General features: G+C 43.5%; 1 protein-coding gene across 1 annotated transcript in view; it reads right to left on the bottom strand.

The window, feature by feature from the left end:
- Positions 1-17,166, bottom strand: part of MSN (moesin) — an 84,163-nt gene that overhangs the window by 11,143 nt on the left and 55,854 nt on the right. Inside the window, exons 3-5 of the mRNA XM_053579693.1 lie at positions 3,881-3,976; positions 2,442-2,716; positions 552-635 (exon numbers count right to left, since the gene is read on the bottom strand). Coding sequence (XP_053435668.1) covers positions 552-635; positions 2,442-2,716; positions 3,881-3,976 — 455 coding nt within the window. The remainder of the gene's footprint in view (positions 1-551; positions 636-2,441; positions 2,717-3,880; positions 3,977-17,166) is intronic.

The raw sequence follows: 17,166 nt of genomic DNA, 5'->3' as shown, positions 1-17,166 counted from the left end.
TCCTCACATTTATTGTGGCAGCCTCTTATATAGGCACATTCTTTTTTTTTTTTTTTTTTTTTTTTTGCGGTTTTTGGCCAGGGCTGGGTTTGAACCCACCACCTCTAGCATATGGGGCTGGCGCCCTGCCTTTGAGCCACAGGCGCTGCCCAATATAGGCACATTCTTAACAGAGCTCAGATAGAGTGGTGATGGCAAAATGATGAAATTTGTTCCTTAACTAGGTAGCCCCCAAATGTTTTGCCATATTTAGAGAACTCCTCCATTTCCTTCTTAGGGAGGAGTCCCTGGTAGCCTAGCAGCTCCATAGAGATCCTGAGTACTCTTCATTTCTTTATAGTGAAAACTTTTGGGGTCACCATTCACCAAAACAAACAAAAAAAGTCTTATAATGGTTCTGATTTGCCTTCTATCTTTAAATGCCAATATCATTCCCGTCCCTTTTTCTCTAACATCCACCATGTCCCTAGTCATCTGCCGCTTCCCCTCAGAACACACTCTCATTCTCCCTATAACAGCAGTGGGGCCTACAGTTGCTTGTGCAGGCTTACCTGAGCATGCCCCGGTGTTCCTCATGCCACACCTGGATCCGTTCCTCCCACTGGTCCTTGTTGAGTTTGTGCTGCTCCAGTACTCTGGAAAGACAATAGATGAGTAGATTAAAGCACAAAGCCCAAGTGCAGGAGGAAAAAAAAAATCCACTTAGTTCTCTAAGGAGTTGATGCAAAGAGGATGTAGAGCTGGCCCACCGAGGTCATACTGAAAGTAGACTGAAATTATAGCAGGTAAGTACTAAATTAGAACTGCCTGGCTCGGTGCCTATGGCTCAAGTGGCTAAGGCACCAGCCACATACACCTGAGCTGGTGGGTTTGAATCCAGCCTGGGCCTGCCAAACAACAGTGATGGCTCCAACAAAAAATAGCCAGGCATTATGGCAGGTGCCTGTAGTCCCAGCTACTTGGGAGGCAGAGGCAGGAGAATCGCTTGAGCCCAGGAGTTGGAGGTTGCTGTAAGCTGTGATGCCACGACACTCTACCCAGGGTGACAGCTTGAGGCTCTGTCTCAAAAAAGAAATAGAACTTTCTGAGAGGTAGGTAAGAATGGATGACCAAAAAAAAAAAAAAAAAAACAATAGGAACACCTTCCTTTGTAACTTTATCCAGAAAATCCAATGATGTGCTATGGTCCCCAAGCACAGCAGTATTGTATCCGGAGTCTGTGCTGATTTAGTGGGCCAAGAATAGGAATAAGCCTCACAGAGCTAGGAACATTCTCTTCTAGATCCTCTTGGGACCATCAGTTTGTGTTTATAATAATACTGCTCAGGGATGAGAGGACACCCTTTGGCTACAGAACAAAGAACTGAACCCAAATGTTTTGGGGAGAAACCAACAAGCTCAACCTTCCAGGCTTACTAGATTGTAAACAAGGCTCACTTAAACATTCCATTTCAGATATTGTGGCAATGACTGGAGTCACAGGTCACAACCATTATCCCTAATACCTTCCAGTACATTCTACATATGCCACAGCTCTAATGAGATTGGTGCTCCCAGAATAAAGCAAACCTTGTCTTTCTAATCCAAAAGCCTATGGAAATAGCCATTGGATGCAACAGGAAATAAATTAAAAAACAGAGTTAAAATATTAAGAGACTAGGGTTCTAGGTCTGGCTCTGCCTCAAATGTGCAATGGGAGATAGGGCAAGCCAGTGAGAGCATCTCTGCATATCTGTTTCCTTAGCCAAGAAATAAAGATAATGCTTGCCTTATTCATTGTGTGTTGTTGTGATTCTAAATAAAAAACAATGAATGTCAGAGGGAGGGGGTGGGGGGGTCAATGGGTGTGGTACACCTTTTGGGAGCAGGACACAAATATAAGAGGGTCCTCATCTAACAAAAGCAATCAATGTAACCTGCTTCTGTGTACCCTCAAAGAATTCCCAACAATAAAAAAAAAGAATTTCAAAAATAACGAATGTTTGAGTACCTTCAACTTTGAAAAATGAAGCTCAGTATACTGGTTGTGGTTACAGTTATTAAAAGACTATTTGAGCTCCCCATATTCCTGTCTTGCATATTTCTGTCTCCCCTATGAACTTCTGATATAAGAGGCCTAAATCAGCAAAAAGGATTGAGAAAATGGAACCAAGGAGGAGAAAAAGGAATAAATCCATCTCTGGTTCTATATAAGCACCTGCCTCCAGGAGAATTAAGTTATGTAGTCAGACAGAATAGGAAAAAGTCTTTTCATTTGCAGAGCCAGAGAGAAAATAGGGTATGATGCTATATGCAAATGTGCTGCTCTGAGCAGCATAACAATCTTTCTGACAGATCTTAATGGACAGGAACAGATCTGGTAGACCCTGTGGAACAGGGATTGGTCAGCCCTGGGCTGCAGCCCCTCTGGCAAGGAAAAGGAGGCCAGAGAACCACCTCACCTCTGTGGCAGCAACTTGTCTCCGGCCAGGTAGCCAGACTTGTGCACCTCCTTATTGAAGTCACCGTACTTGGACTGGACAGCATAAGAGGCCAGTAGCACAGCAGTCTCAGGGGGACAGTAAATATCATCATTGAGAATGCCTTCTTTCACTTGAAGAAAGAACAGGCGCTGTGTGATGTCCTGGATTAATTCCTCAGATACATCCTCAGGGTAGAACTTGGCCCGGAACTTGAAGAGCAGGGGACTTTCTTTCCGCACATCTTGGGCGGTCACCTGAGAGCAGCAAGGGGTTATGAGTTCTCAAAAAATAGACTTTAGGGGTGGAGGAGTGGCTATAGGGTGGGGAGAAAACACTAAAGGTCATCAATTTGAGTGATTCCAGAAAGCCAGGTGGCAACCTGGCTAGTAATTCAGACAAGAGATACATATTTTTACTGGGGACCCAATCCCTTATCTATAATCACTTTCTGTTGGGAAATTCTTCCTGAAATTATCCAACAACCACTGACAGTCAGAAGCCTTCAAGTCATCATTATCTGAAAATATATCCAACTGCCCCCAAATTCAGAGTGCTGACATAAGCTCCTATTTTAAGTTCCTCTTTTAAATCTCCAACTCCATAAATTAGCAAAGTAAAGACTAGGATAAATGACTGAGGCCTGAAAATTAACTAGACAAAAGCACAAACTTGATTTTTTTAAAGCCTAAAACTGACTCCTAATGGATCTGCATTTGTCCAGAAAAAGTCTCAACTCTTTAGGAAGAGACAAATTAAGATAAATAAGCCACAGGACAGTATGGAGACTTCTATGAACAAGGTCAGCCAGTTTGAGGATCCCAAGATGGAAGACTGTCAGGTTTCTGCATAGTTGCTGCTTGGGGTAAAGAGATGAAATAGACTCAAATCATCTCACATGGATTCAAACTGTCCCATTTGAGGTACAACCTATATAGATCAAGAAAGAGGAGAGCATCTATATGAGGTTTGGGCATCAATGACCAGTGGAGAAGGTGTAACATAAGACTATGACATCTTTAGTATCTTTTTCTAGTTCAATAGTCCATGGCTCTCTGTTTAATAAATTTCCTAGAGCCTTAGAGTATGTAAAAAAGAAGGGGATACTGATCCCCTCTTGAAAGGTACTAATAGCTTTGGTCCAAAACATATCAAAGTTCAAGACAGTGCTCCCAGTGGAAAGGAAAGGTCTCTTCCTTGAATGTTGGCCACTCTTGCTATCAGAAGTCAAAGTGGAAACAGAACAAGAGTCTTGCCATGGCTGAATTCTCTGCCCTTATTCTGATTTGGGTGGTCAACAGACCATGCAGTGACAAACACACCCTTAGGTATCCTGAATATGCCAGTTAACATTTGGTACCCCCTGAGACAGTTCTGGTGGAAAAATTAATTCCAAACCCAACAGACGGGTAAGCAGTTACCTTCTTATTGAGTTTCAGCCAGGTAGAGAAACCCTTAGTGTCCTGATATTGCAGACCAAAGAACCATACTTCCCTCAGGCCAATCGTTTTCACCACCTAGAAGAGAGAATACAAAATAATTATTAATTGAATTTCTACCCTGTACCAGGCACAGAAGACAGTATAAAGGTTGGGGCCAACATGGCCACTGGCATTACGGAGTTTAAGATGGTCAGAGTCTGGCAAAAAAAAAAAAAAAAAAAAAAAAAAAACATTTAGCCAGCAGTCAAGAACCAATGCCAGCATCTCTCTGAATGAAATACTGCTGAGGTACAGAAGGGATCTGTTACTTATGAACACTGCCACACACCAAAAACTTTATATCCATTGGCTCCTTTAATTTTCACAATAGCCATATGATATAATTATAATTATGCACATTTTATAGATAGCAAAAGTGAAGTTCAGAGAGGTGAAATCATTTGCCCAAGATTCAAGTAGTGAGTGGCAGAGTCAAAACTCAAACCAAGTCTATTTGACTACAAATCCTCTCTCCCTCCACAATGACATGCAATTTCACACTCCTAGGGTGGATTAAAGAGTGAAGGTTCTACATCTAGTTCTCTTTGGTTGCTCCCATATATTTTCTTTTATCTTTAGGAACTAGGGCTAATGTCTACACCCTAAAGGTAGAGTCCCATTTATAATATCCCAAGAAAGAGTATTGGATAAGTCAAAGCAGCAATTGTGCTATCTTTACACTGTGAAGATGTGCTGCCCCTGAGTGCTAAGACACTTTTGTTTCAGCCCTGATCAAAGCCCAGTCGTGATTCCTCTTATACTCACACAGGTTGAGGATGGAAATGATGGTAGAAACAAGGTGTACCTCAGTATAGTCGCTGAGGGATCAACTCCCTGTTGTTTTGGGACTCCTGGCAAGGCAGTGGGCAGGAAAGGGAGTCCCGCCAGGAGAAGACAGATTGGGGGTCTAATTTCAGGGTCTCTTCTCTAGTCCCTGAAATTAGCATGTTAATGGTCTGGCTGTCAGCTCAACCCTAGCGTGCCTACCACTGGGCGTGGTAGCAGTGAAGCTGAGCCACATCCTAATGAGATCAGGCTGATTTTCAGGCAGTTTCAGGAAGGTTAAGGTGAAGTGAGTAGAGAATCTAAGAAGTGTACCTGGAGATAGGACCAGAGAGCAAGGACTGAGTGTTGTTGATCTCCCTGTGAACAAATTAATATCTCCCCTCAACATTCACACACACACACACACACACACACACACACACACCCCTCCACTATATCCATAGTTTCTACTGTGTATCCAAAGTCAAGTCCCACACTCACACCTACAGTTCACAATCAGAGATTCAGGGGCCTTAAGGAAAAAGTAGTTCATACCTATTAAACCACATGCCAAGTACTAAATGTTAGATAGCCTTATGAGATATCAATTATCTCCATTTAGGAAACTAAGGCTTAGAGATATAACCTATCTAAAATCACAGAGCCAGAGTCTTTCTGAACCTACTCTGTTTAGAAGGGCTACTTGATTAGTAATAACAATAATAAAAACAAAGTCACAGATCTATATAACCCTAATGTGTCTGACTTCAAAGCCTGTACCCTTTCTTCTGTAGGTATTCCCTAATGCCAAGGATCTTAGAATCTCTGGAATTCTCAAGTGCCCAAACACCCGAGACCCACTGAGATTCCATTATAGGCTTGCCAGCAGCTGCATCACCTACCCACCTAAAAGCAAATCAGTGCATAAATGGAAAGCTCTAAGTGGCTACCACCACATTGCTGCTTCTGTTACTTCTCTTCCTGTGCTCAAGTGGCCACCTGCTCTATAGCAAAAAACACTCAGCTAGTAGGGTCCTAAGTTTTGGAATCAGGCAAAGAGGAGGGGAGATGGTTACAGAGGACACAGCTGACAAAAGGCACCAGGAAACCTGAAAATACTATATGCCCTGGTTCAAGCCTCTGCTATACCTCTTCCTAGCTATGTGACCTTAAACATATTTTCACCTCTCTAAGCCTCAGTCCCTTGTTTGTAAAATGGTGATATTACTATTATAATAACAGATGTTAGTTATTTCATAAAATAAAAACACCAAGAAAGAGAAAGGTTTCCGTTCTGAATATAGTCTTTCAGTCTTAAGTATTTTACTGAGCCAGAAAAGTTTCCTAATTTCATAGTTTCCTCATCTGAACTCCCAGGGCAACTGCCATCTGTTTATTTAGCCCTTAATAAGAACAATTAACATTAGAATGCCTGCTATGCATCCATCACTTTATTTATTTTCTAATTAAATCACAAAATCTCCAAGATTAGTGTGATTATCATTTTACTGAGGAAAGTCCTGAGAGGCTAAATGAGTCATCCAAGGTCACAAAGGTAAGTAGCAGGAAAGAATTTGAACCTAGGGTTGACTCTAAATCCTATGCTTTATACATCATTTCATGCAATATGCACTTCAAGGATGCTTATGTCATTCTTTTTGTTAGGAGAGTGGCATATGCTTTTCTATGTCTCTATAGATAAGGAACTCCAAATTCCTTAAAGTACAGAGATAGTATTTAACAGAATAGCTCTTCAGAAGAAGGGATGGATACTGATATTTCACCTTTCTCCTAGGGCTCAAAACCTTGACGGAAGGAAGCACATAAAGGTAGGCTATAGTTAGAGCTAGCAGGGCTGGCTGGGGAGGAGACAAAGGGATCTCAAAGTAAAACTCACAGTGGTAGCACTGCCCTTCAGTGTCACCTAAGTAATCTACAATTAACAGCCCTTTGAAGACTCTCAGGCTTCAGAGTGGGAGACAAGTGACAGAATAATTTTGGCAAAACATTTCACTCTCCTCCCTAGCTGTGAGTATACTTACAAGAAGAAACAGAGGTAAACCAGAAGAACTGTGCCCCACTTCCCCTTCCCACCAAGCCCTGGCATCCCATTGTTGACTGCTGTTTGTCACTGGTGCCAAGGACAGTGCTTCCTCTCCCGTCTGCTTCCTCTCTGGTCATCAGCCAGATGGCTACTGGGTTCCAGGATGGCCTGAGAGCTTTTGTCAATTCCCCCCGGAGGTCAGCTCCTTCCTCCTAGGCCTGGGCTCTACCAGGAGAGCCTCCATGAATGATGGGTTTCAAGGGCCAGACAGAAGAAACTTCCTGCTATATGCCTCATCAAGTTAGAGACAAAAGCTTACATCCCCCAACTGCCTGTGATCACAGACCTCTGGCGATTCCCATCCTGAACTGTCTTAGTTTCAAGAGGGCCAATGCTCAATACTCTATCTGGAGCTCAAACTTTTTTACTGTAGTTTTCACCTGTAAGGTCTAGCTATGATTCTCCTGACCCCAGAGAATGTGACCACCCCCAACTTTCTAAGACAGTCCCCTCTGAAAACAGAGAATATACACATCCACCTATCTTTCATGAGTCTTCTTCAAACTAAACAGCCTCATTTGCCCCAAGCAGAGTAGTGCAGTAGAGGAAAAGTATAGTTTTCCAAACAGAGCTATATTTAAAACTCCATGTCACAACTTACTAACTACATGACCTATGGTACATTCTTTCACCTCAGAGATAGTCCCTACTAGGTAAATAAATACTACTCAAGATGGAAAAAATATATATATTCTGGATGGGAAGTCCTGAGTTTCCAGGTTTCTTCACTTTCCTTTTCCCAACCAGTCTGAAAAACTCAAGTCCTTCAAGGGTTTTGTTTGGGAAACAGTAGCTATTAAAACTAGCACACCAATGTGGCCAGGGCTCCCTACCAACTGGGCTTCCCTCAGAACCACACCCACAGTATGCAAACTAATACTAACTAAAAAATTACCAGGCCTTGTGGCTTTTTGAAGTTAATAAACTTACTTGTTCAAAGAATTTTTCTGCCCCAAGCTATACATCATGCCTTTCTCGTCCTCAGCAGCCATCCCCCTCCAATGCAAAGGAACAAAGACTCTGGTGTTGAGGGCATTTGGTTTGGGAGGGAGAGTGAGTCGAATCAGGGCTCTGCAAAGGAATCTCGGTAGAGGCCAGATGATCCTCTGGGTCCCAGGTGGACCATAAAATCTGCACTGACTGACACCCTCCCCTCTAGAGCTACTGCCCAGAATGATATTGCTGTTTAGAATAAAGGGTCCAAAAGCCTATGTATTATACAGGTGCCTCCTCCTTTTTATACCAGAGAAGGTAAAAAGCCTGTCTAAAGAGATGTATCCCCTGGCAGCTTGATCCCTCTACATACACCAATAACTGATTATAGCCAGGGGAGGTATTTCCCTCTTTCTTACAGAAAAGAGTTGACTGAAATCCAAATAGTGAGAATAGAAATGAGAGAAAGAGAAACGGAATGCAGAAATAAATGCCAGAGATAAACCTTTCGAAATATAACCAGGTTTGAGAGATAACTTAGACACTCTATATATGGGAAACTGAGCGCCAAAGGGGAGAAAGGTTTATGTAAGGGACCATGGGAAATTCGTGGCAGAACCAGCTCAAAAGCCCAAGATTTCTGATTTTCTAACCAGTTACTTTTCAAATTCAGAAGGCTGTCTCTTTAAAATTCCTCCATTATAAAATCTGCATGCACCACGAAAGCTATGTCAACTAGTGTGATGAAAATGTGTCAAACGGTCTATGAACCAAGTGTATGGTGCCCCATGATCATACTAATGTACACAGCTATGATTTAATAAAAAAAAGAAAGAAAAAAAATCTGCATGCAAAGGTAGAACACAAAACCTTAATAAAATCAGGATGCATTCAGATTAGCACTGTAATCACTCATGAGCTGTATGAATGTCAGCACATTATTTAATTGTAGTAAATGTGTATTTAAATACTCACACTAATTCATTTTTTCATAAATTAAATATAAATGATAACATTTAGCCATTCAAAACAAAACAAAGAGAAAAAAAAAAAAAACTCCAGAGAAGAAGCAAGTCTCAACTAAATCCAAAATTGGATATTCTAATAATCATTAAGCCATCTCCCACTTACATCTCATTAATGAGACAAGAAGCATCATGGTATTGGAAAGGGCACTATCATTTATTACGTCTCTATTACATGCTGGATGCTTTATATAACTCTCTTCTCTATCTGTATTTTCTTATTCTCTTCATTATCTATTTCTAATTTATCTTTTTGGATTAGGCATCCTTATATGCCACCATAACTAGTTTTTTTGGTAACATGTAAGATACAAAATGTAATGAATACACTCACAAAAAGCTTGTGAGGTAGGTATTAGACTTCTGGAGGTGGTGATGATACTGAACTAGAAAGGTTCAATAATTTTCCAAGGTCTAGTTTAAAAAAAAATTAGGGTGCAGTTTCCTTATCTTTAAAATGGGCCAGTACTAATTCCTGAACTCACAGGGCTTTGTAATAGTCAAATACTGTCACAGTACCTGGCATATAGTAAGCCCTGAACAAAGGTTAACTTTCATCTATATTAGCCACAGACGGTAATTTCCCCATTCTGTGTAACATCAGGGACTCAGACAGCATGTCCAAGCAATCCTCAGATTTCTAGCCATCCTTTCCTTCCTCTTACATAGAGACCTAACTGGAAAGAGTATGCCTCATTGGCATCTTCATTCTACACCTGTCTTTCCTCATCAGTCAGAAGTATTTGCAGGAATAGAATTAACCCTTTTGAACACAACATCCATCCTTCTTCCTTCCTTTTCTTTCATAACCATGGGGGGAAGTTCTCATATAGTAGAAGGACTCAGAAAGCAAGGGAGAAATGGAACCAAGAGGGTCTAGAGACTCTACCAGGGTGATCTTCAAACTCCAACATCCTGGACAATAAGTTAGACCTTCGCCTCACCAGATACTGGTGGCAAAATGGGATAATGGCCCATCTTGTGAGGTTTAAATCTCTGGAAACTGGACCCTTATTTTTGCCCTTGGAAATCCAGCCACAGATGGTACATTCTCCTGGTCCCTAAGGAGTGTTTGAATACTAAGAGATTCCATAATCCCTACCTGGTTATTATGCAATATATCCTTTCTGATAGTGATGACTTACTGAGAAGGGATGGGTGGGAGTTGGGAATAACTTCCCTAGTAGGAATTAAACAGTTTTCTCCATGGCATGCCTGCAGGAGATGAAGCACCCACCCACTGTATCCATCAACCCACTTTCATCCTAAGTTGAAAATTCCTTTGAGAGAAATGTACATAGAACACACTATTTCAGGGAGAATAAGTTGGTTTACTCCCATTAGAAAGCAAAAAAAAAAAATTGTGCCGAGGCTGGGTGGTACAGTGGCAAGAATGTGAATTTCAGAAAACAATCACTTTTCCATAAGAGCATTTGCACTCAAATGTTTATAGCAGCTCCATTCACAATAGCAAAGATGTGGAAACAACCCATGTGTCCATCAACTCATGAATGGATTAATAAACTGTGATATATGTATACCATGAAATACTATTTAGCCATAAAGAAAAATGGGGACTTAGGGTGGCACCTGTGGCTCAGCGAGTAGGGCGCTGGCCCCATATACTGAGGGTGGCGGGTTCAAACCCAGCCCCGGCCAAACTGCAACAAAAAAATAGCCGGGCGTTGTGGCCAGCGCCTGTAGTCCCAGCTGCTCAGGAAGCTGAGGCAAGAGAATCACGTAAGCCCATTATCTGGAGGTTGCTGTGAGCCGTGTGACAACACAGCACTTTACCGAGGGCAATACAGTGAGACTATGCCTCTACAAAAAAAAAAAAAAAAAAAGAAAGAAAGAAAAAGAAAACTGGGGACTTCACATCTTTTGTATTTCTATAGAAGGATTTAAAGAACATCCTCCTAAGTAAAGTATCACAAGAATGGAAAAGCAAGAATCCAATGTACTCAATATTAAGTTTGAAACTAGCAGATAAACAACTACATGCCCATGCAAGAGAAAAACACAATAAATTCAAGAAGGGGGAGGAGGCATGTGGTAAGCTCTCACTTACTGTGCATAATGTAGGGGCATAAGGCACACCTCCTGGGTGAAGGGCTGAACTGCAACTTTGACTTTATCTAAACAAATGCAAACAATTATGTACCCTTAAATTAATCTGAATTAAAAAAAAAAAGAACTTGAGGTCTAAATCCCAGCCAGATATCAGCTGGGTGCATTAATTTATGACCCTATTCATTAAATTGCAGAAGACATCACTTACATCTTTCAGAGTTGAAAGGAGGGCTTCATGTGCTAACATTTGTACTACATCTAGCACAGAATCATACTCTCTCCTCTTTTCTCCCTTATTCAGGACCAAAGATAGGACTAATCATGACCATGGGGTGCAGGTTGCCAAAGTTAACTTTGCCCCCTTTTTCATTGAAAGAGGATACCTGGAAAAAGTAAGGTCTAAGAGAATAGAGGTCTTCTCAAGGATACACCTGTGAGGTCCTCCTCTTGATGACTCAGCTCTTAGGAATTTGTAGAAACTTAACTTTCTTGGACCTGAAAACTAATAATGCTTGATTCCACTTCTGTAAAAGCCCACGGTTCTGTAAAATCTGGAGCCAGCTTCTCCAGCGTGATTCAGACTGACCAGTGAGAAAGGTAACCATGGGCCACAACTTTTTGACTGGGGACAAAAAGGAGAAGACTGAGCCAGTCGGGGAGCATAGCCATTTTGAATTATTCTGTTCCATCTCTCCTCCAGTTGAAATAAAGCCCTTGCTCTTTTAAACATGGTGTTTGGGTGTTTGTTCTCTCCATTGGGCCTCATCTTCCTGCAACATTTCTGTTGAGCCTGATCAGCCTGGGCAATGTGAACCACTGGACACTCCAGAGATGGCAGTTTCACATCCCTGTGTGGAGGCCTCACTGGGTGGAGAAAGGACTCTTTCAGTGGATCTTCAAGGAGTCAAACACCAGGAGAAAATGGCAGACAGGAACTGGCACCTGCACTGAGAGACATCTACAGCAAGGTAGGACCAGTTGAGGCCCACTAGAGTGGAAGAGGGGTCTGATCAACTCCTGGGCATTAGATTTCCGACAGGACTGGTGGGAGGTACATGAAAAAGTGTGGGTGTGGTGTGACTGAGATGGACACCGAGGGTAGAGTTCCGACTTCCCCTCGCAGGGCTGAGGCAATTGTTGGCTCTGAACTGTGGTACTGTAGGATACCTCATATAGCTAAGTGGTAGTTTGAGTGGGAAACCAAGGCTGCCCAGGTAAGGAAATAGATTGGAAAAAGGTTGGAATTGTGTGCATATGATTGCTTACAGACTGATTGAGACAGATAACAATAGGTGGTACTCCGCTCCTTCACAGTGTAAAATGATTCTGTAACTTCCCCATAGGTTTTCCCATTTTTACCACATCAGTGACCTTGTTTTTAACCCATCTGTTATGTGTTTGTGGTTTGTTTGAGGGAAGCAAATGGGACACACACAGGGGAAGCCCATCCCATTGGGAAATATGCTGAAGGGTTTTAAGAAGGGGTTTACAGGAGACTATGAGGTAACTATATCTCTGGGGAGATTGAGAACTTTGTGTGAGCAGGAAGGACTCAAATGCCTTGTTGTTCAGGTGATTGTGGTATCCTTTGAGATAAGATTAGTTTTAAACCTGTTATTAAAGTTCAAATGTTCAAGGATTATAAAACTGCCATGTCTGTAATATTTCTAAATTTGCTAGATCTGACTGTGAGTTTATGTTCTTGATTTTAAGCCTGTGAATTCTGAGGTCTAGAGAGGTAGCTATGGTGAGGGCTAAGAGCCACATTCCCCATTCTTAGGCCAGCAGCTACAAAGCACAGTCTAGCCCACAAGGCCCCTTCTTCCTAGCTCCAACATTGCCCCCTGGCTATGTTGAGAGGAACTAGATGTTCTGGTTTCCTGCTTTCTATCTTGAACTCTGTACCTGGTAAATGAATTAAGGGCACAGGTCCTGTCCTTTGCAGACATCTTGGATGCCATGTGACCATGTGAGACACAGGGGGACAATGATGCCTATGCTGTGGTTTCAGAAAATTTTTTGGTAACTTAAAACCTTAAAGTCATGTTATATTCCATGAAATGTCTCTCCCTTGTAAAATGTAATAATTTGGTTGTTTAGATTGTTTGGAAAACTGAGTCTTTAGCAAATAATAAGATTCTTGCCTTTAAAGCCTTCTGTCAGTTTAGCCAAGTGAATAATTAACTTCATAATAAACTGTGATCCTGTTTTGTGAAAAGTGGTGTTTTTTTTTGTTTGTTTGTTTGTTTTTTGAGAGTAAGAAAAATTAAACAGAAAGGAAAATAGCATTGTGTAAGAAACAATCTTGTGTGGTAAATTTTGTCCTGAAACAGAATGGTTATTTAAGAAAAAGAAAGGCAGGGCAAACCAGAAGGCTTAGAATGTTTCTAAATTGTCTGTACAGGTTGAATAAGGCTCATAAAAGGAAATGTTTGAAGGAATTTGCATGTAATCCAGTTGATTATGTACTGCCTTTAGAATCTTTTGGCTTGTAATCCTGTTTAAACAAATGTTTTAAGCCTTTGATATTTGACAAACCTTTCAAAATCAAAACTTTAAATATGGTCTTTTTGAAATATTAAGACCACTGAAAGTCTGAGAAAGCATATTAGGCTTCTGGTATTTTAAAAATGCATAGAAAATATTGTCAAATATGAAATGGTGGTTAATTTTCTATAGATTATGTTTTATATATATTTTCTAGTATTATCAAATATTGGTCTGTCTTAATGTATGTTGTCAGCAATTATTTTTGTACATCTCAGAAAGTGTTTTTGTAATTGACTAAGTCCAAAGTTTGTCCTTCAAAGAAAGTAGCAGAAAAGGCTGGCAAGTTCTCTTGAATTCAAATTTCCAGTGACCAGAGATTAAATACCATCAGATTAGAAGAAAACTTCCAGGACTTTATTTAGAAAGCTAACATGACAATGAGTATCGCTAACCCAAATTCCAACAGAACAAAAATCAGTTACATGGAAACAAGCTGATTTGTAATACCTTTTTGTGTGAAACATTGCTGATTCTTTCTGTGTTCTGTTTTCCAGTAGTCAAGAAAACATTTTCTATTTTTTAAGCTATTTGTAACTTTCAGCAATGTATGTACTTATAAGTAAAATTTAAAACATTTATTTTTTTATCTCTCTTTGATTTCTCTGGAATTCGGAAACCATTTGTAAGTATTCCTAATTTCTGACAGTATAATTATTTACGTAAGTTCAATAAGAATAGTATTCTTCTTCTATAGTACATGATGAAAGGCATGGGTTATTTTACCAAGGCTCTGATCAGAATAGGTTTTTCTGAGGTGTCCACCTACATTAAGAAATCAAGGTTGACTTTATAAGGCCAATAAAAAAGCCTGTTGGAAGACTGGCCAGATACCTCATCAATAACATTTCCTGATCTGTGATGAGTAAAAAATGTCACCTTCTGACAGGTCCTGGAATCACAATTTGCTTTGGGACCTCAAGAGAAGAGGAATTTACCCACTCCATACAAGGTATCTAATGGCACAGATGAAACCTGGGCTCATGGGAGGCTTTCAAGTCTAACCCGAGAGTCCATATAAAAGGTTCCAGCAAAGCCAATTTTAAAAGGAAGAAAAGAGGATGATGGGAAGATGGCGGACTGAAGCCAGCTTTCCACAGAGGCTCCCATCCTGAAGGAGAGTTAGGGGATGAAAATTTAGCAAGTAACCTGATGGATTTGAGCAACACCAAGCGAGAAAGTTGAAGAACGCACATCAACCCCACTGAGGAGAGCTGCAACCACAAGGAAGCAAACAAAAGGTACAAAACCCATCACCAAGAGCACAGGAGTCCCCCCTCCCCCACCTGATTGGCTTAAGGGCCCCACAAACAAAAGGGCAGAAATCAAAGGCCCTCCCACTACACTTCACAGGAGAGACCTACCACAAACTGGACCTACCTCCCTTACTAGGATGCTAGGCATTCTCCTGCCAGGCATAAAACTGTATAAATCTGTAAATATCCTTTGCCGGTAATTCTGAGCTCCCAGCACTTCCCTCCACTTTCTCTGAGGTCTGAAAGCCTGTCCCCCAGGAGTTCGGATTCTTGGGTGACTCCTAAAGGGGAGAGGACAGTCCCCGAGCTGCGGCTGGTCAGCGCTGATTCTGGGGCACGGGAGAGAGGTGAGGACAGTCAGCGGAGGGAGACCCTCACCAGGCGGCGCTTCCCCGAGGCGAGGTGCAGCAGCCCTCTTTGGGCAACAATACAACCAGGCATATAACTGAGTCGAACTTGCTACCAGCTGCTCTGAGCTCCCTGCTGCTCTGAGCTCCTGGCGCTCCCCCTCACCCTCACTCTGTGGTCCAGAGACCTGAGCGCCTGCCGTGTGACCGGGCAAGGAGTAGGGTGGAGCTGAGTCTGTTTTTCGCTGCCCGGTGGTTCTGGGCTCTAGCCGCTCCCTCCACCCCGCCCCCACTCTGAAGCCTGAAGGTTTGTGCTGTGACGGTACAACCAGGCGAGAGACTAGGAGGAACTGAATTTGCTCGCTGTCGACCGGGCTCCCTATGGCTCGGAGCCCCTGCTGGCTCTGGGCTCCAGGTGCTCCCCCGCCCTCACTCTGTGCTCTGGAGACCTGAGCACCTGCAGTGTGGCCGGGCAGGGAACTGGGGGGAGCTGAGTCTGTTTGCTGCCCGGAGGTTCTGGGCTCCAGCCGCTCCCCCACCCTGCCCCCACTCTGAAGCCTGAAGGCTTGAGCTGCAGCGGTACAACAGGGCGAGAGACTAAGAGAAACTGAATTTGCTCATTGCCGACTGGGCTCCCTGCAGCTCTGAGCCCTTGCTGGCTCTGGGCTCCCGGTGCTCCCCCCGCCCTCGCTCTGTGGTCCGGAGACCTGAGCGCCTGCCATGTGGCCGGGCAGGGAATGGGGTGAAGCCGAGTCTGTTTGCTGCCCGGCGGTTCTGGGCTCCAGCCGCTCCCCCCACCCCACCCCCACTCTGAAGCCTGAAGGCTTGAGCTGCGGCAGTACAACCAGGCGAGAGACTGGGAGGAACTGAATTTGCTACTGCCGACTGGGCTCCCTGCGGCTTTGGCTCTGGGCTCCCGGCGCTCCCCCCACCCTTGCTCTGTGCTCTGGAGACCTGAGCGCCTGCCGTGTGGCCGGGCAGGGAACTGAGTGGAGCTGAGTCTGTTCGCTGCCTGGTGGTTCTGGGCTCCAACAGCTCCCCGCCCCCGCCCCCACTCTGAAGCCTGAAGACTTGAGCTGCGGCGATACAACCGGGTGAGAGACTGGGAGGAACTGAAGTTGCTTGCTGTCGACTGGGCTCCCTGTGGCTTGGAGCCCCTGCTGGCTCTGAGCTCCCAGTGCTCCCCCCCACCCTCGCTCTGTGGTCTGAAGACCTGAGCGCATGCTGTGTGGCTGGGCAAGGAACTGGGTGGAGCTGAGTCTGTTTGCTGCCCGGCGGTTCTGGGCTCCAGCCGCTCCCACGACCCTGCCCTCACTCTGAAGCCTGGAGGCTTGGGCGGCGGCGGTGCGGTGGAGCCAAAGATTGGGAGGAATTCAGTGAGCTTGCTGCCAGCAACTCTGACCTCCCAGCGCCCCACCCCACCCTCACTCTGGGATCTGGAGGCCTATCCTCCAGGAGTACAGATTCTTGAGGGATCTGTCAGGGCATAGACAGTGCCCGAACTGCGGCTGGTCGGTCCTGACTCTGGGACACAAGAGTGAGGCTGGGGGAGACCCACATCAGAGCGGCAGTTCACTGAGGTGGCTGAAGCCATACCCCATGCCTCCCTGGGCAACCTAAGGAGGCCACCCTGAGTATAGGATTTGCCTGAGGTGACTCACAGACCCTGAAAACATCCAGGGTAGGGCCGACTCAGAGAACTGAGACTTCAACACAGAGCAAGTGCTTCACTGAGGTCAAACAGAAGCCAGCTAACAATGAGTCAGAACCACTCAGCCCCACTACACCAGACGATGACCCAGTCTTTCAGGCTACAACACTGAACGGGCCCTCAACAAAACCCTAGGAGAAAAATCAGAGGGAGTAAAACAACCATGGGGCGGAATCAGCGGAAAATCTCCGGTAACGTGAATAACCAGAATAGATCAACCCCCCCCAAGGAAAGAAATGGCAGATATAATTGAAGATCCCATTCATAAACAACTGGCAGACATGTCAGAAATAGAATTCAGAATTTGGATTGCATACAAGATTGATAAAATGGAATTAGGAATCCAAGTAGAAATTCAAAAGTTGTCTCAAGAATTTAACGAATTTAAAGACAAAACCACCGAAGACTTAGACGCACTGAAGCAAGAATTTGCAGCCCTTAAAGATATGAAAAATACAGTAGAATCCC

Source organism: Nycticebus coucang, chromosome X (assembly GCF_027406575.1).
Source record: "Nycticebus coucang isolate mNycCou1 chromosome X, mNycCou1.pri, whole genome shotgun sequence".
NCBI classification, from domain to species: domain Eukaryota; kingdom Metazoa; phylum Chordata; class Mammalia; order Primates; family Lorisidae; genus Nycticebus; species Nycticebus coucang.
This window is presented reverse-complemented; position numbering and strand designations above follow the sequence as displayed.